The sequence below is a fragment of the Colletotrichum scovillei genome (genome assembly GCF_011075155.1).
Source record: "Colletotrichum scovillei strain TJNH1 chromosome Unknown Contig00010, whole genome shotgun sequence".
Taxonomy (NCBI): Eukaryota; Fungi; Ascomycota; class Sordariomycetes; order Glomerellales; family Glomerellaceae; genus Colletotrichum; species Colletotrichum scovillei.
In genome coordinates this window covers 2407229-2430732 of record NW_023336268.1, presented here as the reverse complement: position 1 = coordinate 2430732, position 23504 = coordinate 2407229, and the positions used below count along the sequence as shown (strand labels likewise).

General features: G+C 52.9%; 5 protein-coding genes across 5 annotated transcripts; 3 read left to right on the top strand and 2 right to left on the bottom strand.

The window, feature by feature from the left end:
* Nucleotides 1–725: 725 nt before the first annotated feature.
* Nucleotides 726–8982, bottom strand: HER10_EVM0003295 (beta-ketoacyl synthase domain-containing protein; the record flags this gene model as incomplete). Its single annotated transcript, XM_035472977.1, has 7 exons — nt 726–1577; nt 1640–6699; nt 6765–7241; nt 7309–8101; nt 8255–8523; nt 8595–8739; nt 8809–8982. The coding sequence occupies 7 exons, from the start codon at nt 8980–8982 to the stop codon at nt 726–728; spliced, it is 7770 nt and encodes a 2589-aa protein (XP_035327786.1).
* A 2532-nt stretch (nt 8983–11514) lies between these two features.
* On the top strand, nt 11515–13479 carry HER10_EVM0007066 (TAM domain methyltransferase; the record flags this gene model as incomplete). The annotated part of the gene is made up of 6 exons (XM_035476632.1): nt 11515–11769; nt 11904–12034; nt 12194–12305; nt 12383–12401; nt 12546–12658; nt 12847–13479. The coding sequence occupies 6 exons, from the start codon at nt 11515–11517 to the stop codon at nt 13477–13479; spliced, it is 1263 nt and encodes a 420-aa protein (XP_035328144.1).
* A 1409-nt stretch (nt 13480–14888) lies between these two features.
* On the top strand, nt 14889–15732 carry HER10_EVM0012320 (methyltransferase; the record flags this gene model as incomplete). Its single annotated transcript, XM_035481717.1, has 1 exon — nt 14889–15732. The coding sequence occupies exon 1, from the start codon at nt 15010–15012 to the stop codon at nt 15730–15732; it is 723 nt and encodes a 240-aa protein (XP_035328597.1). The 5' UTR covers nt 14889–15009.
* A 1693-nt stretch (nt 15733–17425) lies between these two features.
* Nucleotides 17426–19162, bottom strand: HER10_EVM0001777 (myo-inositol transporter; the record flags this gene model as incomplete). The annotated part of the gene is made up of 4 exons (XM_035471512.1): nt 17426–17718; nt 17764–18072; nt 18131–18614; nt 18692–19162. 4 exons carry the CDS (start codon nt 19160–19162, stop codon nt 17426–17428), a joined length of 1557 nt encoding a protein of 518 aa, XP_035327631.1.
* Nucleotides 19163–22492: 3330 nt separating this feature from the next.
* HER10_EVM0001453 (glycosyl hydrolase family 11) lies at nt 22493–23504 on the top strand (the record flags this gene model as incomplete). Its single annotated transcript, XM_035471198.1, has 4 exons — nt 22493–22743; nt 22811–22895; nt 22948–23334; nt 23394–23504. 4 exons carry the CDS (start codon nt 22493–22495, stop codon nt 23502–23504), a joined length of 834 nt encoding a protein of 277 aa, XP_035327607.1.

Below are 23504 nucleotides of genomic sequence, written 5' to 3'. Positions count from 1 at the left end.
GGTATCCATGCCGCCTGGCAGATCGGGCACATCGGCGGTCCGTCTCCCGTCCTCACAGACCAATTCACCGAGACTCCGTTCAGTTCTTGGGAAGTTTCCGTTTCCTTCGCCCGCTTGTGACCTGCCAGCTCTAGCCAGCTCGGGGCCATCTTCATGGACGAAAACCCGGGCCTTGAGATCGGAAAACACCGCAACGCGTCTCCCAGCTAACCCGGAATGTTCGGGGAGTCTGGCACCGGGCTTGCCGCTTGTTGCTGCACCTCGCAGGTTTTCAGCACCAATCTGCCGTCCAAGGTGGTGGCTAGCTGCACTTCTGGTCGGTACCAACACAGAACATGCACTTTTTACACATTTTTTGCTAAGCGCCTGGCCCCTGGAAACCGAGCAAACGTCAAAGTCAATTGCGTTATTTAGCCTATTCGAGATGCTATTCAAGATGCCAACCAGAATAAAAATCGTACTCCCCAGAGGCCGTAAGATTAAGTACCATGCAAACCTAATCATGTCTCATCAATCATAATAGCCAGGTAAAGACGCGAAACAAAAGCAGGGGATCGAAAAATGAGGAATAAAACAACCAGAAAAGCAGAGCACAGCGGAAGACCCCCTAGTATCCAAACTCCAGCCAAAAGCCAACCGCGCCAAAGAAAACGCCTAGAGAAAACACAAAACTGGAGTCAGATAGGCGAATACTTGAAGCCACCAAAGCAACTCGGTTTCGGTTACTAATCAGCAAATCGCTGCCTGAGACTGCTCTTCTTCGTAGCTAGCACCGCCAATTGCGCGATGCTCGAGTTATTCGTAATGTCAAAGACAGATACCTCGGCCCCAAGCTCCTTCATCAGCCATGACCGGAGCTCGACCGCCGTTAGGGAGTCGATGCCGTACGCGTGCAGCGGCTTGGATGTCTCGAGGTTGAGCGCGTCGATGCTGAGCATACGCGCAATCTTGAGAAGAAGAGCGTCGAGCACAATCTTCTCGGCTTCTTCTAGTGAAGACGCGCATTGCAGGTGTGCTTTGTGATTGATGCCCCTGTTCGCGTCGTCTTCTTTCTCTGCATCGTCCGTCTCTGTCAGTCGCAGGTGGCTAAACAGGGGATCCTCTCCCCACGTCTGCGTCTGGTACCCCTCCGCAGCTGTCTCTTGCGGCAGCCAGAGGCGAGGGATAATTTGCGCCCTCGTCGTTTCCTGGTATGTGCTAGCCTTGGCCGGGCGGCAATGATAATCCAGCACGGCATAGAGCTCGTCCGCGGTGATGTGAGTCCATCCTGCAGATGAGAGGTAGTCCCAGAGTTCTGGCTTCTCTGCCACGTAACCCACGCCACGGATGATCGGAAGGTCTATCGAAACGGCGTTGACGCCCTTGGAGACGAGATGGTGCGCAAAAGCGTCTTGGAATGTTCCTCCTGCGGCGTAGTTGGCCTGCTCGGGGCTTCCTGTCACTCCCACAGTCGACGAGAGGAAGACGAAGAAGTCCATCTTGTCGCCGAGGGCGTTGTACAGGTTCCTCGATGCCTGCACCTTGGGCTGCACGGCTGCCTTCCAATTGTCGAGCGACATGTTCTCGAGAAGATTGTCCTTTATGCAGATTAGTATTGAGGCACCGTCAAGCGGAAAAGAACACCAGTTTTTCGACTTACTTGGAGCACCATGGAACCTTGGATGCATCCCTTGATGGGAGGAAGGGTAGTAGCAAGCTCAGCCATGAGAGTCTGGAGAGCACCGGCATCCGTCACATCGCAGGCCGGGGTGACGACATGATCGCACACAGCCTCGAGCTCAGCAATCAGCTCAATCGCAGCTTTCTCCACTGCGCCACGTCTTGAAAGAAGCACGAGGTTCTTGGCCCCCCGAGAGGCCATCCATCGCGCGACGGACCTCCCAAGGCCACCGAGACCACCAGCAATCACGTACGACGCCTCAGGGTCGAAGCTGCTGAGGGACTTGCGGCTCGGCACGACGGGTATCATGTCGTCGTCGCGTGGTTCAAGAACGACCTTGGCGGTATCTTGATCTTCAGACTGCATCCGGCGGAACGCGTCGCCAACCTGGGAGAAGCTATAGATCGCTGTAGGCGAGGGGCGGCTGATATTCTTCCAGTTGGCAAAGACGGTGTCGACCATGTGTTGGAACATGGTCTCGGTGCGAGTGAGGTCGAATGTGAGGCAAGATGTAAGATCGAAAGACTCGAGACGGATGTTGCGGCCTCGCGGGACACGTGTGTTGGAGGTTCCGGCACCTGAGCCGATGTAAACGATGCGTCCGAATGGTGCGATGCAGTCGATGACGCCGTCGACAAGGTCATCGATCACCGTGATGAGAACGTTGATGCCACGCCCCTTGACCAGCTTCTGCAGGGTCGATCGCATTGATATGTCGCGGCTGCTGAAGACGTGGTCTTCTGGGATACTGCATTCCTTGACCAATTCGTCTCGCTCTGACTGATTCGTCACGATTGTGTACACCTCGGCTCCTTGAAGCTGGGCGACCTGCACGAACGCTTTTCCGATGCTGGAACATCCGCCGTGTACCATGACAGAGTCACCCTCACGAATGGAGCCGACCTCGCAGAGGATAGCGTAGGCCGTCGTGTAGTCGACGGGCAGGACCGCGCCATCAGTGAAAGACACTCCATCCGGCAGCTTCGCTAGCAAGCCGTCCGTAGATCGAACATGAGTCTTGAGGGTACCCGACACCGCGAGTCCGAAGACCCTGTCCCCAACCTGGAACCTAGACGCGGGCCCAGACTTTGTGACAATGCCAGAAGCCTCCAGGCCAAGCGGTGACTCTTCAGCCTTTCCGAGAACTGAAGAGACGTCACTGGTGCTCACTCCGCAAGCCATGGCCTTGAACTCGACATCGTGGTTTCTCAGTGGCGTGTCAATCAAAGCGTCTTCCTCGAAGCGAAGCGAGTCAAGTTGGCCAACGTCTCCGACCTGAAGGCACAGCGAGCGAGAGGATTCATCTTTCAGAAGCTTGTTCTCGATGCTCACGACGCCAGTCTGGTTCTGAATATGATCGGTCATGTAGTCTGCCTGAACGAGGCGAGACACGTGAACCACGTCGTCAATCACCCTGAACGAGTTCTCGACGCTATTTTGTGCTGCCTCAAGAACCTGGACGCACCTGGCGGCAATGAGCTCTTCGTCGGCATTCTGTTCGAAAGAGAGAGTGAGGAAGTTGACATCTGGCCTCTCTGAGCGAACCACTCTGGCCAGGCCGGTCACCAACTCGGAATCCGGGTCGGGCGCAGTGGACGTACCGCCACGAGTCACCCAAAGGATATTTTTGCTCTTGGTCAGTACGCGCTTGAAGCCGTTGAAGGTCTCCTCGTCAATATCCTTCAACGCGGCATGGTCTAGTTCGGAGAGTACCACACATGTCGCGTTAGCCAGGCTCTTGTCAGCCAAGGACGTGATAGTTGCGATTTCGCAACTACCTCCTTGACCGATTGACTGCACGACCTTTGATGCCAGCTCGTTCTGGGTGGGCGGCTCGCTGGTCAGAATGTAGTACGATGAAGGAGAGCATGCCACTATCTCCGATGAAGGGTTGCTTGACACCAGGATCGAGCTCATCTGATGCGGGGATAAAGCGAAATCGTCAAAGACAGCATCGAGTCCGCTGAAACCAGAAGCTCGAAGGTGGGTATCCCACGCGTTGGGAGACATCAACGGACCCCAGACACGGTCTTTGTCCTCTGAAAGCCACCACCCGTGCAGCGTGCCGAAGCAGAAGCTCCCCAGCAGGATCTCAGTGTTGGTGATCTCAAAGAGAAGAAGCTTGCCGCCAGGTTTGAGCAACTTCCTAGCATTGACGAGGGTCTCGTCAATCTTCTTCGTAGCGTGCAAGACGTTCGCCGCAATAATGAGATCGTACTTGCCAGCCTCAAAGCCCTGGCTCAGGGGGTCATTCTCGACATTGAGCACACGGAATCCCATGCGTCCGACCTCATCCTTGAAGTTTTCCTTGGCTTGTTCGAAGAAGGACGGTGAGATGTCGGTGAAGTCGTAGTGCCCGTACCGACGACCGCTGTCCCGCGTCAACGTCGCCATGGCAGGACGTGTGGCGCCACCTGTGCCGGCGCCGATCTCGAGGATTTCCATGTTGGGGTTCTTGTGCGCCATGATGTCGAGGTAGCTACAGAGCTGAGCGTAGCATCTCTTGGAGCCGAGACCGTTGCTGTAGACATCCTCTGCCAGCTTATCTTTGAAGATGACGTCCAAGGGATCGCGGTCTCCGGTGAGGATACCTGAGAGGGCCTGGCCGACGGCGATGATGAGTTTTCCTTCTGAGGCGTTGCCAGCCAAGACTTTTGCTTCGAGCTCCTCAATACTCTCACTTGCGGGACCACCCGAGTGCTGACGGGCGACGTGCTGGAACCACTTGACGTATCGCTGGTGGTACCAGGTCATCTTGCCAATGGACTCTTGGGTAAGAGATCCTACGCAACGGCGCATGTAAGCAAGGCACAGCGCCTCGCAGTCCAGCATCCAGGTAGATGGGTCGTCCTTCTGCGTCAGAGGCAGCTGGAAAAGTTGTGAAGCCTGCTGCTTCGTCAGGAAACTCGGATCAGGCTTCCAGGATATGTTGAAAGCTGGATGAACCATTGCCTGAGAGTTCTCCTTGGACGGCCCACTCGAGATCGTCTTGAAGACAAGGCCAGACATCTGAACCATCTCGTCACCTTGCTCCAGATGTGTAGCCCTCACGTCCGAGACCACCTCGCTACGCCCTTTGACGCGAGACTCGGCAGACACACTGTAGGCGTTATGGGACTGGCTCGATTGCGCCGAGATCCAGCCATCGGCCAGATACGTAGGCACTCTAGTCGCCCCGGCGTACTTGGAGCTAGAGACCAGAGCGACGAGATTGGCATGCACGAGGCCATCGAGAGTAGCCGGGTGCACCAAGTGCGGCTGGACATACTGGTATGGCATCGACTTCTCGATCTTGTCCACTGGAGAATGGAGCGTTGCTACCATGTTCAGGTCTTGTCCGAGACGAATGTCGCTTAAAGTCTGGAAGGTTGGGCCAAAGTTCAAACCAGAGTCTGCGAAGCTGCGATACAACTTGTCGGCAGAAACCTCCGTCCCGCAGCCATCATGAATGCTCTCTTCAGATCCCCTGAGTGCGAGTTGATCATCCGACTCGTACTCTGTCTGCACGAAACCGTGGCAGTGCTCTCTCCACGCGCCATCTTGCAGGGTCCAGAGCTGGAACTCTCGCCATGTCGAAGCAGCGGAGTGGCTGTTTTCCCGGTGCTGACGGAGGTAAAACTGAGATTCAACACCATTGGCATCATCGGGGACTCGCAGGGCCAGCTTAAATGACACGTCTCTCAGTCTGAACCCCTTCAAGACCTTGCTCTTCTCGGCGATCTGCCGACTCGCCTCGATAGCCATGACAAGCATACCGGCCGCAGGATACAAAACATCCCCAGAGACCTTGTGATCTTCGATCCAAGGATTCTCCGAAAGCCGGATATAATTGCGCCACACCGCGTTATTCTCATTGAAACCCGCCATGGGAGCTCCAAGGAGCTCGTGCCGGCCTACAGGCCTCTTGCGGTAGTCGTCGCTCAACGTGCTCTGTACCCAGTACTCTTTCGAGTGGTCAAAAGGGTAAGAGGGCAGATTGGTGAGCATGAGTGGCTTTGGTCCATGAGGCTCGTCTGCGTCGTTGACCTGCGCTAGGTTGACGTTGTAGCCGTGGCAGAAGAGATTTCCGACGGATTCCAGTGCAGTCTCGATACCCGGCTTCTGTCGGACAAGAAGGGAGTGGTAGTCAACCTTGGCGTTGCCGCGGACCTGTTTGACCGTGCTGAAGAGCGGTCCCTTGAGGGCGCTGTGAGGGCCAATTTCGAAAAAGTCGGTGATAGGTTCGAACGGGAATTCCTCGTCACATTCACCGTTCACAACACCATTCACGTGGCCGCCGACATATCCGTTGACGAGACCATTGACGTGTCCGTCAACATGGCCGTTAATTTTGGGTGTTTCGGAACCCTTGAGCATCTCTGTGACCGACTCGGTAAATCGGACAGGTGACACCAAGTTCTTGACCCAGTACTCTGGCCGTCGAAGTTGCGAGGGAAGTATTGGCACTCCCATCGTCGAAGAGTAGAACCGAGGTTTCACAGAGCTTCTCAAAGTACCCTGCTGAAGGTCTCCCATGGCCACCAGATACTCGTCAGCCATGGCCCTCATGTACTGCGAATGGTATGCAATCTCAACATTGAGCTTCCGAGCAAACACCTTTTCAGCGCTGAGTAGCTGGACCAGTGCGTCAATCTTTTCGGCATCGCCACTAACGGTATGACTATCCGCGCTGTTCATGCAAGCGATCTCGAGGGTACCTTCGCCGCCAAGTTGCTGGTTCACGCGATCGATGGCGTCCTGCGTGGCAGCTTTGCTCAGGCCGACGGCGGCCATGCCTGTACTCGGCCGAGAAGCTGAGCGCGCGAGCTTGGCACTCAGCTTACCGCGGAAGTAGGCGATTTTCCAAGCTGCTTGTCGTGAAATTGCACCAGCGGCGTAGGCTGCGGCGACTTCACCGGATGAATGTCCCGTGATAGCATGCGGGTAGACGTCCCATGTAGAGAGAAGGTCCACCATGGCAACCTGCAGAGCAGTGCATATGGGTTGGCAGAATTCGGGGTCGTTGATTCGAGAGGAGGTCTTCGACTTTGATAGTTCGACTAGTTTTCCGACAATCATCAGCAAGAAGTCACATATTACTGGTCCACGATGTTGGGACACTTACACGTTAACGACCAATTGCAACCAAGATCGTTGAGATACCGATCAGCTGCCAAAAGACTCTCTTGAAAGGCGCGGTACGCCAACAGGTCCATGCCCATCGTCGCCCATTGCGCTCCCTGGCCAGTAAAGACAAACGCAAGCCGCGGGTTGGTCTTTGCTCGTATGGGAGTAGCCGCATTCCCCTCAAGAGACTTTTCCAATTGCGCTGGCGAGCTGGCGATGCTAAACGTTCTCCAGGAATGACGGGTCCGCCTGCAGGCCAGTGTGTAGCTGAGGTCCCTCAAAAACCGCAGCTGGGCGGATTCTCCGACGATCTGGGCCGCTTTCGTTGCAAGATAGTCCCTGTATCCGTCTCGTAACCGAGAAACGGCATCCTGGTCGTTTGCCGACAAGACAAAGAGACGTGGGGCGTCTTCAGTGTCAAAATCGTCTAGATGGATCCCGCTATCCGATGGGCGGTGGAATCCGTTGACGCGGCCTGGGTAGTTGTGAAGAAACGTCAGCATATACCTATTGTGCCTGGAGGAATACGAAGAGAGACTTACCCGTCCCATTTACTAGAGGTGCGTCCAGTTGTCTTGGAATCTTGGGGATCGTCTCCGTGCGATGGTTCCCGACTAGGCGGAAGCTCTTGAGGAAATGGAGCGCATCATCCATCACTACATGGGCGTTGCTGCCACCGACGCCAAACGAGTTCACGGACATGCGGCGCAGGCCACGCTGCGGCCACGCCGTTGATTTTGTGGGAAACCTCAAGTTCCACTCGTCTTGGATCTTTGGGTTGCGCTTCTCGAACCAAATGTTCCCGGGAATAACGCCGCTCTCTAGCGTCAAGACACCCTTGATCACGGCCGCTACGCCCGCAGCGCCTTCCAAGTGTCCGACGTTGCTCTTCAGCGCACCCACGTACAGCGGCTCGTCCGCAGACCGATGAGGCGCAAAGATCTCAGCAAGGGCACTCGCCTCGATGGGATCGCCCACGGGTGTACCCGTGCCGTGGGCCTCGGCGAACCGCGTGAGCGAAGGGTCCAAGTTGGCACGCTCGTAGACGTGCTTGATGAGCGCGACCTGACCCCTTTTCGTCGGCTGCGTGATGCCGGGTGATCGGCCGTCCTGGTTCGTGGAAGAGTTCCGGATGACGGCGCGGATGACGTCCCCGTCCCGAATGGCATCCGATACCCGCTTTAAGACCAGGGCCCCGAACCCTTCGCCGCGGGAGTATCCGTTGGCCCGGTGGTCAAAGCTGTATGACTTGCCGTCCGGACCCAGAACGCCCGCCGCGTCTAGCTTTAGTGTCATCTCGGGAGTCAGGATAAGGTTGCACCCGCCCACGACGGCCTAGTACATGATGACGGGGTGGTTAGCCAAGAGCCCGGCTTGCAGACGGCGGGGGAGAGGAGGAGGGGCGTGGTTTGGTTGGCTTCAGTGTCACCGCCCCTGGAGATGAAAGGGACTTTGGTAAAATTACATGCATGAGAAAAAGAGCCTCACCATGTTGACTTCACGAAGTTTGAGACTCATGCATGCTTCGTGCACGGCCACCAGACTGCTTGAGCAGGCCGTGTCTACTGTTACACTCGGGCCCCGAAAGTCGAAGAACCACGAGACTCTGTTGCTGAGCATACTGGCTACTGTGCCCAGGGCTGAGTATTTATTCGGGATATCCAAGTCTTGCGCTATGTGATCATTGTAATCGGCCGTGAAGCAGCCGACGTATACGCCGGTCTGGGTTCCGGCAACGGTATCGAGAGGTATTCCGGCTTCGTGAAAGGTCAGTATTAAGGCCAACTTCAAGTTTTGCAGCATCGAAAATTGGAATGTCTCTTCGTACCATTTTCGAGGGCCTTGTATACACTCTCCAACATTCCTCGCTGTTGAGGATCAATACTTCGTGCTTCTGTGGGTGTGATGGAGAAAAACGGCGCGTCAAACGCTGATATGCTGCCCTTGAGAAAGTGGCCATGGCGAACTCGTGTCTAAATTAAAGCGCTGCAAGTCAGTTTTCGTCGCATAAACTTTGCATAACGCGGAGCGGGAACACGCACGGCGCCGCTCCTGTCGGCATCCGGATGCCAAAATGCCTCTGCGTTGTATCTCTCCCGCGGGACTTCCGTCCGAGCTGACCTCCCGGCGAGTAAGGACTCGTAGAACCGCTCTGGCGTATCGCCGTCCCCTGGAAGCCTCGCGCTGAGCCCGACAATGGCGATGGGATCTCCCATGATGTATACCGTACAGGGCTTGGGGGCTGTCTTTTTCGTCTAGTGTTTCGATACTATTGATCTACTCAGGTCCGTGCGGTGAGCTACGGTGAGAGTTTGAGGGATGGTGGGAGTCGGGGAAGTGAATTGAGACATGGAACGAAATCCTTAGGACAGAGACCAGAACCTGGATCAGGGCTCCAGCGAGATAGTAGCATTATTAGAAAGAATCCACCACTTGGTTTCCCCTCTTCCACTCATTCATGTGGACTACTCCGTAGCTAGCTATCAGATATTTCTGGCGTCAACCTCGACAAGCAAATTTAGTCAAACCCTGGTCGGAAAGAAGAGGCCACACGCGTCATGTTGGCGAACTTGCGATGCACCAAGCACGGAGATGGCTCCAACAAGCTTCGCACTTTGACTGGAGTTTCTCTTCCAACAAAACATGGTGCATGAAGAATAAGACAAGGGTCCCGGATAGAAGGGGAGGAGATATAGTAGATACGTGGTTCAATATGGTACATGCGGTCGAGGAGGGTGGCTAAAGGGTGGCTACGTCGATGGTTTTCGTACCCGTACAAGGTCACGAGGCTGGGAAGACAATGGCGATTCCCGATGAACACACCCGTTCGTTAGGTAACTGCGAAGCTTTGCGTTCCGCGTTCCACAGAGTTCATTTATCGCTCCGCCTCGGCATGCCGTACTTTAGACCCTGGGAGCAGTTCAAGTAGACGTGTTAGTGCAGGCGAGACATCCATCGGGCCCAGATACAGGGGACCGGTGGAACACAAATTACACAAGATTCCTCGGGCTGATTTCGACCGGGCTTCCTGTTTGGTTGGCCCGCAGTGTGCATGCGCCCCTGTCTCTCGTTCTTTCTCGCTTCTCCCACGCTCGCTCAACTCGGGATCGGTCTGACCCCTCTTGGAAAGTACGGCGACGATGATGACCAAGTCAAGACGCGAGGTGCACAGGGTCTCGCACATATTTTGCAGTTTAAGGTGCTTACCAAGTAAGAGGGGTGGGGGGGCCACGGGAGATTGCTGTTGGTTTTCCCATCTTGTTTCGGTTGCAGTTCTTCGGCACCACGTGAAGCCAAGTTGTCGACTGCCCAAATCCAATAGTCGAGCATAGACTGCATCAGTGCATACTCGAGCAAATGATGAGCTGTTCCTCTTGGCTGCTTCTTCCCCCTTTTCGACGACTACCTCGCTGCACTTCTGCAGTGATTGCCTGGATCGGGAGCCGGATCCCGGAGATCCGATGACGATCGTTGCGATAGTCTGCCAGGATGCGCTTGGGCGAATCATTGCTTCTGGATTCTGGAAGGCGGCATCATGGCAGAGACCTTGACTCAGTGCCGTGTAAGCAGGCAGGCTCAGGCATCAGAGTCGATCCCACACGATGGCGTCCCAGCTACCGAACCCTGGCCTACTCGGCTACAGGGGTCGTGCTGGTTGCTGGCCAGTGGCCCCCCCTTGGGTCTCACGGCTCCCGCTCCATAAGAAAAATGCAAGGTCATGACTAGGAGGATGACAGGTTTTAGTTGCCGGTCCAAGGCGTTGGGCCGCGTTGGAACGTAAGAAAGAGTGTGTGATGGCTGTGATAACGAGGAAGAAGTTTGCGCTCTGATAAGGAGAGTTCTGACAAAATTGATAAATGCGCCTTGATATACAATGTTTGCTTCCCCTTTCTCATCACTGGCACAGAAGAGCCCTTGCCAGAAATGCCCGTTATTTCTTTTTCAACGCTGCCAACGTCGCCAGCGTCGCGTGACATGACGACTATAGACTGGGTTGCGATTTCGCGAGGGTTTCCGCAACGTTTCCTTGGACTATGACAGGCCCGGGGAAGAGTCCAGAGTGCCAGAGTTGTCTGCCCATCCGGGCACATTACCACTGATTCTGATAAAGCGCCGACAAAAGCCCCGCAGATATTAGCACTTAGCAGCGACACGGCTACGCGCAGTACGAGGGCTTACCAAACCAGCTCGCCATCCGTACAAGGTTTTTCTGTTTTAGCGGCAAGGGATGGAAAGGGAGAAGCGACACAAGACAGGGGCCGTTCAAACACGGCAGTGTCCGGGAGATGATGGCATGGCATGGCATGGCCACCTTGGGTTGGGGACCTTTGCACCTTTGCCCAAAAAATAAACTGTTGCCCTAGCCCGTTTTTATTCAGTTTCCCCCAGAAATGAAAAAAACAAGACGAACCGCTTCTGGTTCATGGGACGACCTTGTCTATCCTATCCCGCCGCACCCTCTTTCTTGCTGGTTGCTTGTCTATCACTTTCTTCCTACTCTCATTGCTACTGGTAACCTTCTTTCTTCCCCCTTGCGTTATACGGAGACCAGAGTAAAAGCCCGCCTATCGTCGAGCCTTGCTGACCTGCAACTCTCTTGGTTTGTGCATTGCGTCTTTGGCCCGGCATTTAACTTGGACCCCCCCAGTTTCCCGAATTCCCCCTCCTCCAGTCCCGAGGCGCGCACCGCTCCCTTCTACCCTTCCCCCTTGCCCACCACGGTCTCGCTCGGAGCGGACCGCATGTTGATGGACAGGTTCTACAACCAACAGCGGCTTCGCAAAAGCGGTGGTAGCAGCTTGAGCTCAGTCGGTTCTGGCTCGCCCGTGGGACGGCACCAGCCGACCCGTCCTCCAACGGCCGCCAACAGCATCTCGGCCGCCTCCACATCGACGCTGCTCACCGCTAGTTCGTCGTCCGAACGTACCCGCAACTTTTCCACAGACAGCAGGCCGCGCACGCCGCCATCAACGAGGCCATCGATGCAGTCAGGCGAACAAGACGTACGTACTTCTCCGGTCCATGAGACATTGACCCCTCCGTGGACCATAGCAACTGTCATGTTGTCGCCGGCGCCTACGGATACAGGCGGTAATGCAGGCTCGACCAAAGCTCTTGAATCTCATGCCGCAAATAGGAGTATCCCGAGGATCATCCGAGCCCGACCTCCGATGAAGTGAACGAGGCCGTCTGGGCGGGAGGGTCCGACTCAGACGACGGATCGGACAGCGACCCGACGCCGGGTCAGAGTCTCCGGGCGGTAACACAGTGAGTCTCTCATTCTCATCCGATGATGTTGTCTTTCATTTGTTTTTTTTCTACTGTTCATTGTGTTTCATGTTTATCCTCATTCTCACTTTTCCTTGCCATCTCATCGGCCACTTTTCTTTTCCTGCGACATTCTGACCATCCGAACCATCCGTGCAGTAGTAGTTCCAGCAAATCAAAGATCAAGACGGGTAAATCGTCCATCTTCCAGTCCATCTTCAACAAGTTCGCCAAAACCGGAAAGCGCTTCGGTTTCGTGCCAAATACCAAGGTACGCTTACGCTTTACTCAACTATCATCCTTTGATGCAGGTTGCCCCCATGCTAACCCGTCTTACCAATCCGACAGGAAGAACAAGACAGAAATGGTCAGCATGCATCCTTCACCGTGGTCCACCGGTCCTTGAGTTCACGGCCACCTAGCTCTTCACCTCCACCTGTATCTTGCGCTTCCTGCAGGATCTGGAGCGTCTAGACCAAGACCTGCATTGTCGCTAACCAGGAATCCGCAGTCCTCCAACACCAGATCATTGCCGAACTCTTCGACCACAGACTCCACTTGGCCCCAGTCGTCAAGGCCAGGGCCGCCCTCGACGTAGGCACGGGGCCAGGGCTATGGGCATTAGTGCGTTAACCTTCTCATCATCAGTCACTTCGCAACGCCCCCTCCCCTCACCTTTTCCCGCATAAATGATGTAATTAGTCTGATATCACGGAATGACTCGCTAACTAGCCTCATGTAGGAATATGGCAAGTCGCTCCTGTTAATTCTTACGGGGTATTATAATACCGGGAAGTTCACGCTAACGCCAGTTGACCGCCGCAACAGCAAAGAAGAACCCAAATTGTGCCGTGATGGGCGTCGATATTGAGAAAGTGCGCCCTCCGTATAATGTGTCCAACTGTCAGTTCAAGGTCATGGATATAACTACCGACTGGAACATCGGCAGACATTTCGACTTCATCCATGTTCGTATGCTGGGCGATATCGTGGAAAAGGAAAAGTTCGTCGACTCCATCTATCGCCACCTCAACCCTGGGGGCTGGGTCGAGTTCAGCGAATGGATCGCGATCCTCGTATCCCCAGATCACTCACTAGAGGGGACAGCATTTCACAAGTGGAACATGCTTCTTCAACAGGGTCTTCAAAATATGGGCCGCTCCATGCACTACGTCTCGCAATATCAGCCCATCTTGGAGAAGTCAGGGTTTGAGAGGATGAAGTTGACAAAGCACGCTGCGCCTACGAACGCGTGCTACCCGGGTAAGAAGTGTCAGCGGTTCGGTACCATGATGTCCAGTAACTGGAATGCCATCATCGAGCCGCTAAGTGTCCCTGTTTTTACTATTGGTCTAGGCTGGTCCGAGGCCCAGGTTCTTGCATTGGTTAAGAAGGTCCGCAAGGAGATTGATGATACAAACTACCATTCGTTCATGACGCTGTAAGTTATCTCCGGAGCCAGGCAAGGTTGGAGGAGGTCCTGGATCATAACTGACAATCACATTTTCATATCAGGCTTACGATATACTGTCGGAAGCCACGTAGCGGTGCATCATCGTCCGCATCGTTGGCGAGCTCATCACGCTCGGCAGCTCAAATGTCGGTGTCCAATGTCAGTTCACATGGGTAGTAGAAAACGGCGTCTAAAAATGGGTGATGTGTTTACAAGGGGTTTGGGGATATCATACCACCATTGAGCGTTTGCAAGGCAAGCGAGCAATTTTATCATCAAAGGAATCCTCCGGTTCCATTATCAATATAGTTGAGGTTTCCAGCCATTCCATATTCTTGGTATCCAGCACGAACAGTCCCATAATTTGCATGTAGGTACGTGTTTCCGAACATGTAGGTCGTCGAATTGAGGCAAACGCCGCATCGTGTTGATGAACGCAAGCGATTCACTCCCCACCGACGGGCAATTTTCTGCTTTGGGCGGGACTTGTTTTCTCTTCGGTTAAGCGATAAGACGCTGCGTTTTTCATCGGCACAGCCACCCCGCAGTGCCCGCATGCCAGGATCAATAGACTGCCACAGGATTTCCAGGGCTTGATATGCAGGATTGCGGCGCAGTCAGGCGACTCGACGCGCGCAGGCACCGCAGGAGGAAGGATTACGGGGTGGTCTCTCAAAGGGTCCTATAATCCTATCTTCTCGAGGCACCGGTACTCCCGCAGATCAGTGGCGCCAGTTGAGGCCATTCAGACCATTCAAGCCCCCTCAATTGATTTCAGGCCGGCATTGCTACACGTCACATGCATATTCGCCTACGTGGGGAAGTATGAGCTGATATGATATGGGCCAACCGGCTCTTACGGGGGTCATCTGAGGGATTTAAACCCTTACTCTGCAGACCGGGGCCAATGGATAGGTAATCCGACATGAACGTCTGTGAGCACGAAGATGATAGTTCTCCTTGCCAACTACTCTAGCGCCAACAAGACAGTCATGACATACGTAGAAGACTCTGAGCGTTTGCCAGAAGCAGAAGGGAAGCCGGCAATTAACCCACCACCTTGCATATGACAGAACCACTTGGTTCTGGGTACGGATACCGAAGGATGCATTAGTTGTTGCTGCAGAATTCAGGACGGAACAGACTCCGTCCCGCAAGTTCTCATTGGCCAATTCCGACACGATGTACTCTTGTTAACGCAGAGTTGAACGATAGAGCAACCCATGCTTGATAGTGAGGGAAGCTCGGAATAGGATTCAAGCGCAAGTAAACTGAATAGCCACGGTAAGCGCTCGGTGGCATACTATCGGTGAGTTGTTACCGACACGGTGATAATTGCCCAATTCCCGGAAGGATCTAGGGCTTTCCCGCACCTTTGGACTTTGTTTCCACCAGACTTTACTCACGAGTCACGACAACCCAACGAAAGCGCAATCTAGCGAGTCGTCTTCATTCCCACCCCCGTGCTGCCAATCTTTCCTCTCTAAATCAATTCCTCGATTAACTAGTGCCATCGTCAACAATGGCCGATCTCGGCGCAGACCGCACTGCGGCCTATGGCGCAGTCTACTCGCCCTCATTCCTCACAATCTTCTACGACAAGTACGTCCTAGGCTTCAATATGTCAAAAGTCTGGGGCTGCAGCACGGAAAAACTCCTTCTCCCCTTCTTCAGCGAAAATTTCACCCGCAACCACCTCGATATTGGCGTCGCTACGGGCTGGTTCCCGGCAGCCGCCCTGGCGCGGCCGTTTCGCGCCACCAGCAAACAGCGCATTACACTGCTGGATCTCACCGCGCCGCCTTTGAACGCGGCGAAGACCCGCGTGCTATCAGTTACGACCAACACCGAGGTTCAGTGCGTTGAGGCTGATGTCACGGAGCCGCCGCCGAAGCAGCTTCTCGGCGAGCGGTTTGACTCCATTTCCATGTTTAATCTGTTCCATTGCATGCCTGGCGGCAAGGCCAAGCTTCGCGCATTTGGTTTGTACAAGGAGTTGTTGAGCCCGGAAGGTGTGTTGACTGGCTGCACGGTGCTGGGCCCAAATGAGTCGACTGGGTGGTTTACCAAGTTTTATCTCCGGTGGTACAACAAGTGGTGGGGTGTTTTCAACAACTGGGACGACAAAAAGGAGGACATTCAAGAAGCGCTGGATCAAGAGTTCGAGGAGGTCGAGACGTGGATTGTTGGACAGGTGATGCTGTTCAGGGCGAAGAAGCCAAGAAAGGCGCTTCTTGATGTTTGAGATTTGGAACGGATATGATACCTACAGCTGCATGAGTTATGAGTTAATGAGATGGGTGCATGACTGGACGTAAACAACTGGCTTCATAAGCAATACGAAGAGCGCGAATTTCTTGCATAACACTTTACTTGAGTAGTAGTCTGGTATGTTCCCTAAAGTCCAACTCCGTGTCGCTGCTTTGATGAGAGAAAGGCTGGAGTGCCTTGGCTCCCGTGTCATTTCATTTGCGTGATATTTGTAATGTCGAGCTCTCTCCATAATACTGATCAGAAATATGATATACCGATGTATTCAATCAACTCTACTGCAACAACTACTTGATATCCGATCCCTCCCGCCACAAAATAACTGCCGGCTTAAGTATGGCATATAGAGTCGCTACCCTCAACGGTCATCATCTCCAGTCCTTTTCACCCACAGCAGTTGTTTGGTGCAGCCTTTCTAAGTTCAACATCCGGCGTATCGCCTCCCAGCTGAGCTAAATTTTTGACTCTATGTTGTATTCGAGAGCCCGCTCTCTCCATACTAACGTTGGCAAATGGTTCTCGTAGCTTGACTTTTCGATCATCTTATTCCTTATCTACGAACGATCTGGGCCAGTGCTCTCCAACGTTGAGATACGCGCTGACAAAGCTATGATAGAGTGAGTCTCCAGCTCAGTTTTGGTTTCGCGTTGAGTTCAACCATCAAATGTATGACCTTATGTTTGGTTATTTTACTAGCCTACTCCGCGCACGCAGGTCGTTCATGCACCAAGTCTTTCGAGCTTCTGAGCAGGAGTTCCGCCTCCTAGTAGGTCTTTCAGAGGGCATCTTGCGACATCTGCGCATGACACCTTCCTGAGTCTGTCAAGGCTTGAACCTTTTCTCAAGAAAGGAACCATATTCTTCCATCTAGTGTCAAGTTTCCCTTGACGTGCAAGGCAAATTAGGTACTAGTTGTCTAGTCAAGCGTCTGTTGAACTTGAGCCGACGAGCGCTTCGTACAGCTTTACCTGATCGATTTTAGCACTCGTCGAGAGCAAAACGTCCGGCCGAAACTCTCCACATGTTTGTGGTTAACGGATCGGTGGCTGTTGTGGCCTTTTCGTAAACTTCTGTCTACTTACTGAACGTTTCATGTTTGTTACGCTGTTTGGTTACTAGCCCATCCTTTTGCTTTGTATAGATCCCCGATGAAGTAAGCAGCAAAGTTAGACGAATAGCAGCAAATAGTCCAAGAAACCCTCGCCTTCTTGGTGGAGACCGTTATACTGTATCCGTCGCAGAGCATCTCTTGCCCATTTCGATCTATTGAAGACAGATCAGAGCTGCCGCCGTGATATCTTCATCGTTGGCTTTGGCCTAATACTAGGTATGATCAACTGACAATGGGCCGCAGAGGAACGTACCTATTGACGCCTCGGTGCGTACTGTGACACTTTCTACGAAAAAAACGTACGTCAATAATCGGAGGAGCTTGTAGCAGCACGTTAGTGTTACATTGATCTGACTCGAGAGAGACGCACGACTAACAACACACTGTCAAGGAGGGTTTCCTGTATTGGAGTTGGGAACTTGCGTTTAGCCAAGTCAATTTGGATATCATTTTCAAATTCTCGCTACAAGCAACATCCTCAAGCTACAGTTTTGGATCATTCTATAGGCCTTGATACCTTTTCCTGATGAACACAGGAAACGTCCTAGACTATCTTTCACACGGTATTCTCCTCCTTCCGGGCTTGAACGTCAAGCTTCCTCTGCTTTCGCCATTCCTCGGCATATCTCACGCCAAATCCATGCTCGAAAACTACCCTGATCTCCTCCAACGTCATGTTTGCTGCTTCAGGGAAGCAGAAGATCACAAACACCCAGCCCAAGAAAGACAAACCAGCGTATAGACCAAACGTGCCTGATGGGGTCATACCTCGCATCATTGACAAGAAGGTTGAGGAGACGATGATGTTCGGGCCCCAATTGAAGATGTTGATCATCATGGTTCCCATAGCTCGGACTTCCATGGGGAGAAACTCGTTCGCCTGCCAAGGAACACAACCCAACCCGGCAGCGTAGAAGGCCACGAACATAATCATTGCAACCAGGACCAGGGTTGCGGGCCAGCCCACTTCCTTGGTGGTCAGCTCTAGAGTGTTGTTGTCCAAGGGGATCCAATGGAACGCAATGGCGGCAACGGCGAGGCAGACAGGCATACCCCACATGGTCCAGAGCAGGATTCTTCGCCGGCCGATTCTGTCAATGAGGAAGATTGACAAGACTGTGAAGATGAAGTTGGTGCCTGCTACAACGGTTCCAACAGCAACAGGGTTCGAGAAGCCGACGATCTGGAATAGGCCTTGAGACTCTGGTTAGCATAGCACATGAAGCACAGTGTATAATAAGTCATGGCACCGTACTGGAACTGTAATACATAAGTGTATTAAACCCGCAGAGCTGTTGCGCAGCCATAAGGCCACAAGCTGAAGTGACTGCTCGCAAATTGGCCGGGACCTTGAATAGGCTGGTGACGGACTTTCGGAGGGAAATCTCTTCGTTGAGGACCTTGGCTTGGTTGACGCCGCGCTCAATAGAAATCACTTTGTCTGCGATTTCATCTTCGCTGCCATTGGGATAGATCTGTCTCAGAACCCGGATACAGTCGTCTCGGTGGCCGTGAAACATGAGTTGACGAGGTGACTCTGGACACCAGAAAAGGAGAATACCGAGTATGATTGAAGGGACACCGCCAATCCCAACCATGTATCTCCAGCCGTGTGCGGTCGTGTTGAAGGCTGCGGCGAAAGCGTACGCAAGCACAGATCCGGCACCGAGGAAGATCATGTCGATTGAGATCATTCGGCCTCTGAATCTGGCAGGGGAAATCTCTGCGATGTATAATGGTACGATCTGAGAAAACATTTCACGTTAGCACACGGACCCCGGTCAAGTCTGTTGCGGAAAAGCATAGAGATATGGAGGCTTACCATGGATGCAGAGCCGACACCAAATCCGATCACAAGTCGACCAACGGTCATTTGCGCAATCGTGAAAGAGGTAGCCTGGAGCAGGGCACCGATCGTAAAGAGTATAGAGGCGAACCAGATAGCAGGCTTTCTTCCGTACTTGTCAGCAGTAATACCGGCAATGACGGCGCCGATCAAGGCTCCAGCTGCGGTGACTGCCGTGATCAACTCCTTTTCTGAGTGAGTAAGGTCTTTGTTGTCGAGGTCTTGGCCGATAACAACAAGGACTCCGGAGATGACGCCAGTATCGTAGCCAAAGAGCATGCCCCCGATCGCGGTTGCCGCAACACAGAGCCAGACAAAGGTACCTGGTTTGGTTTCCTCGATCCGCTCTAGGTCACGATTCTCTACGGCCTTGACTGCGTCGCTGACTGCATTGTTCTGCTCGACGTGCTGGACGCCTTGCTTGAAGGAATCATCTGGTAACCCCATGGCGAAATTGGCCGTGGGTCGGCGGAGTTTCGATCAGAAGAAGATAGTTATAACGAAAGGTCTTATTGTGGCATTAAGATTGCAACTGAAGACGGGGTCTCTGAGATCTTGCTCATGAGTACGAAGTCGGTACCGGGGGGATGAGCGAGCTTTATAGACTTTGCAACTTCACCACACGCTTTGGGAATGGTATCAGATGAAGGCTGACACTCAAGTTCTTGAGTAACAACAGCAAGGACAAGACACGTCGGACTAGCGTACGGGATGATTCCCGGCAGGTCTCAACCGTCTCATGGGGAGAGCTGTTGCGGGGTTGGCCCTTATCTGACAAGGTGAACACTGTCCAAGCCCTCATCTTGATGTCTAACATCCAAGAAAATTCCAGCCGTCTGACATTGCTCCTTGTTTCTATAGGTCAGTAACGCTTTCTTGACTCTAGTCCGTCGTATTCGTTGGGTCTCTAGCGGGTCTGAAGCACGGGGAAGTTTGGGGGAAATCTGGATTCGCGGGGTAGTCGACTAGGATTCGTCTGGGGAAATGGAGCCATTGCGAGCGCCCCCACCAATTGTGCGACAGTCTATCGCCCAGGTCGTCGAGTCAGGCCTGTCTAGCGCCGCGCGCTTTTTACTCTCTCTGGACAATGAGGCAGTCGTTTCCGTTGCGAACCCGAGCCGCGGGCTAAATCTATTGCCGTTAACAGGGTAGTCAACTCTTCCGTCGCCCCGAATGCTTCGGTTTTGCGGCCGCTGACCATTCTGTTGGATGAGTAAACAGTCTGGATACGTTGCAACATTCCGTAGTATGATAGTCTTGACGGAAAAGGCCTCCATGAAAGCCCGAAGGTTGACGTAATGTCGGAAGTGTCCCTTTGAAGATGGACATTTCCGCCGTTTCGCCCCTTTTGAGGTCTATACTGAAATATCTGAACTGTCCTCGTCCAGGCGAATAAAGGATCACCGCGCCGAGAGGCCAAAATCTCCGGCAACCACCAGTAGGACCGACATGTAAGGGTGCTGTTCTGCAACGTCACGTCATGGACACTGATGTATTTATTATATCGAAGAGGTGATTTGGGAACAACCCCATTCCAAGTAACTTCATGTTCGAGAAGATGACGCTCTTCGCTACGGGCAGAAAGTCTTTGCCACCGCAATCACGGGAAGGCTTGGTATCGCCTTCACTTTCTCCAATCGAAGAGTCATAGTGGCATGTGGACGTGACGGAGTGGTTGACTGGGGAACTGTACTAGATGACTAGCAGAGGAATCAGCGGAAGATGCATCGTGATGTACCTTTCGTTCAGCATGCGACATCCGAATCTTTGAATCGGGTTCAACGTTTATAAGCACTGCCGAACATTGGAGGTGGATTATTAGTCCTTCCATGGGTCGAAAACCGCTTTCCGGCAGCCTGCCATTGTGAAAGCAACCCCCTCAGCACAGGCGCTATCCAGGGCCATTGGTGTCGAACCTGACGCGCTCCAAGCCTCCAATCAGAGCGACTCCAATGAGTTTTGTCTTTCTCCACTCGACGTGGAGAAGTCGAGCTGAGTTCACAGCTGGTGAGTTATTGTGAGACTGCGGAATGGACAGCCATACCGAAGAGTTCGTAAGGTAGACCTCTCCAAAGGAAACACACGTGCCTATCATTTGACTGAGGGTCCTAACTTGATAGTCCGACCGTATTGGTATGCCTACGATTGGTTCAGTCCATCACGCGAAAATGATAAAGGACTCGAGCGAAACCTCTTTCTCACCGAATGAAGGCGCTCAAACTGAGCTTTTACGTAGAATTGAACGTCAATTTGAAACTGAACTTGCCGATAAAGGCATAGAGAATGACTCTACGTTTTCCTCGAGCTTGGAACTATTATTTCGCAATCCTAGGCCGGGTTGATCTGACAGTAACCGTCATCAGCAAACCTCTTTATTCGGTATTTTCTCGGAGCGGAGTGTACTTCCGGATCTACCGCACAATCTTCGCCGACGTGGATCTTCGGCCCCCCACGACCTCGGACCCGAAAACCCGGCTTCCCCTACAAGCCCAAGCGGGTGACAAAATCGATTTCCTGCTCGACATCTTGATAAATACCCCTTTCACTACTCATATCATACTTACTCCCTTCTTATATCAAAGTCCTTCCTAGGTATATTTGTAGAGGAATAAACTCCGTTTGATAGATATTAATACTAATGATAACAGCAGTATTAGTACTAGTGATAATAGCGGTGGAACCGCTTGTCGCACATGTGGAGCGGAAATCGATTTAGTCACCCACTTGAAGCCTTGCAATGAATAGGCCGAGATGTCCCGATTTCTCTACTGAGACATCGGGACAATGGCATTGAATGTTGCCGCAAACTCGGAAAACGTGACACAGAGCGAGACGCCCTCAACTTCCAACACGCCACTAGCCTTAAAGTAGAAGCGGAAGTTTTGAATGATGCTCCGTGGGAGTTACCGAGTAGAAGCATCATCCAGGGTGCCTGATTCTCGGACGCAAGGCTTCGTGACAACAAAGGCTTGAAATCTGGAGGTTATTTCAGTGCTACTGCACGTCGCGTGGCCTACACTCGGCTATACTCAGGCCCCCCACCGATCGGGAGGCTCGCCGGTAAATGTCGACGAGGTAACCTCTCTCACCTTTTTGCCGCCGGGTAAATTGCTATTCCCATATTAATCGACCCAGCTATCCTAGAAATCTCAACGTGGTTAACATTTGGACACGGGCTAGATATTCCGACTTCCTTGTTTGACCCCCATCAGAGTTGCTGGTACACCACCGGAACATCTCATATCTGGGAAAAGCACGGGTACATTTCACTGCTTTGTGGACACCAGCATGTATGAATCTATATCGACATTTCCTAAGAATCTATACTATATCAGAGGGCAACAAAGAAGTAGAGAAATGCCTACCTCGTATTGATGGAAAGTCACAACCAAGTACCAAATTCTTTGGAACAGACTTGGACAGGTGAAAGGAATTCTACCAAGCTAATTAACTCGCACTTAGACCGGTGCCAAGGACTTGGTTCCGGTAGAAGTCTAAGGGAACTTGAGATGTAACGGAGTGACATTGCACCCGTCTTGAACCCAAGGACGATGCCCGATCGGTTGCCAGGGGCACATGAGTTTAACTCAATGGCGTGGCGGTACCAGTACCTTTACTTTGGAAGGGAAGTTTTTGTTACATTTGGAATTCTTGTGTCGCTTTGGTAGACCGAGACCGAGACTGGCACAACATGCTATAGATATAAAGCCACAGACTTCGCGCTCGTCTGAATCATGAACAGCGTGAATGACAGACAACATCAGCAATCAAGTCATCATGGTCACTTTCAACTCGCTTTTCCTGGCGTTCGCCTCCGCTGCCAGTGTTCTCTCTGCCCCTGGAGAGCTGATGAAACGCCAGTCAACTCCTTCGTCTACTGGAACAAACAACGGCTACTATTACTCCTGGTGGACTGATGGTGGATCTCAAGTTACTTACACCAATGGTGCAGGGGGCCAATACAGCGTCGTCTGGCAAACGGGTGGTAACTTTGTCGGAGGCAAAGGCTGGAATCCCGGTGGACCGAGGTATAATCGTCCCTTACCTACTCAGACAGAGTCTTGAGCGCGTTCCTGACGACGGACTATCTTTCAGAACTATCACGTATTCTGGCAGCTATAACCCGAATGGTAACAGCTACCTCGCGATATATGGCTGGACCAGAAACCCCCTGATCGAGGTTTGCCTGATAATCCTGACCGACCCCAACATCTGCTAACCTCCACACGCAGTATTACATCGTCGAGTCCTTCGGTACCTACAACCCTTCCAGCGGCGCTACCAAGAAGGGTACCGTCACCAGTGATGGTGGTACGTACGACATTTACGTCAGCACGCGAACCAACGCCCCCTCCATCGACGGCACAAAGACCTTTCAGCAGTATTGGTCCGTCCGCCAGACGAAACGCGTGGGCGGAACAGTCACGACCGGCAACCACTTCAATGCCTGGGCTCAGGTGGGCCTGAACCTTGGCACTCATGACTACATGATCGTTGCCACGGAAGGATACTTCAGCAGCGGCTCTTCTACAATCACTGTCGGTGCATCAGATGCTGGTGGTGGTGGCACAAGCCCGCCTGTGACTAGCCCTCCGCCCAGCAGCGGCGGTGATGGAACTGTGAGATCTCAATTCTTGACTCTAAGTCCTTATTGACTAACTTATCTTCTCCCTGCTAGTGTGCTGCGAAGTGGGCTCAATGCGGAGGATCTGGCTTCACCGGTCCGACTTGCTGCCAATCTGGGTCCACGTGCCAAGCCTCCAACCAGTGGTATTCTCAGTGCCTGTAA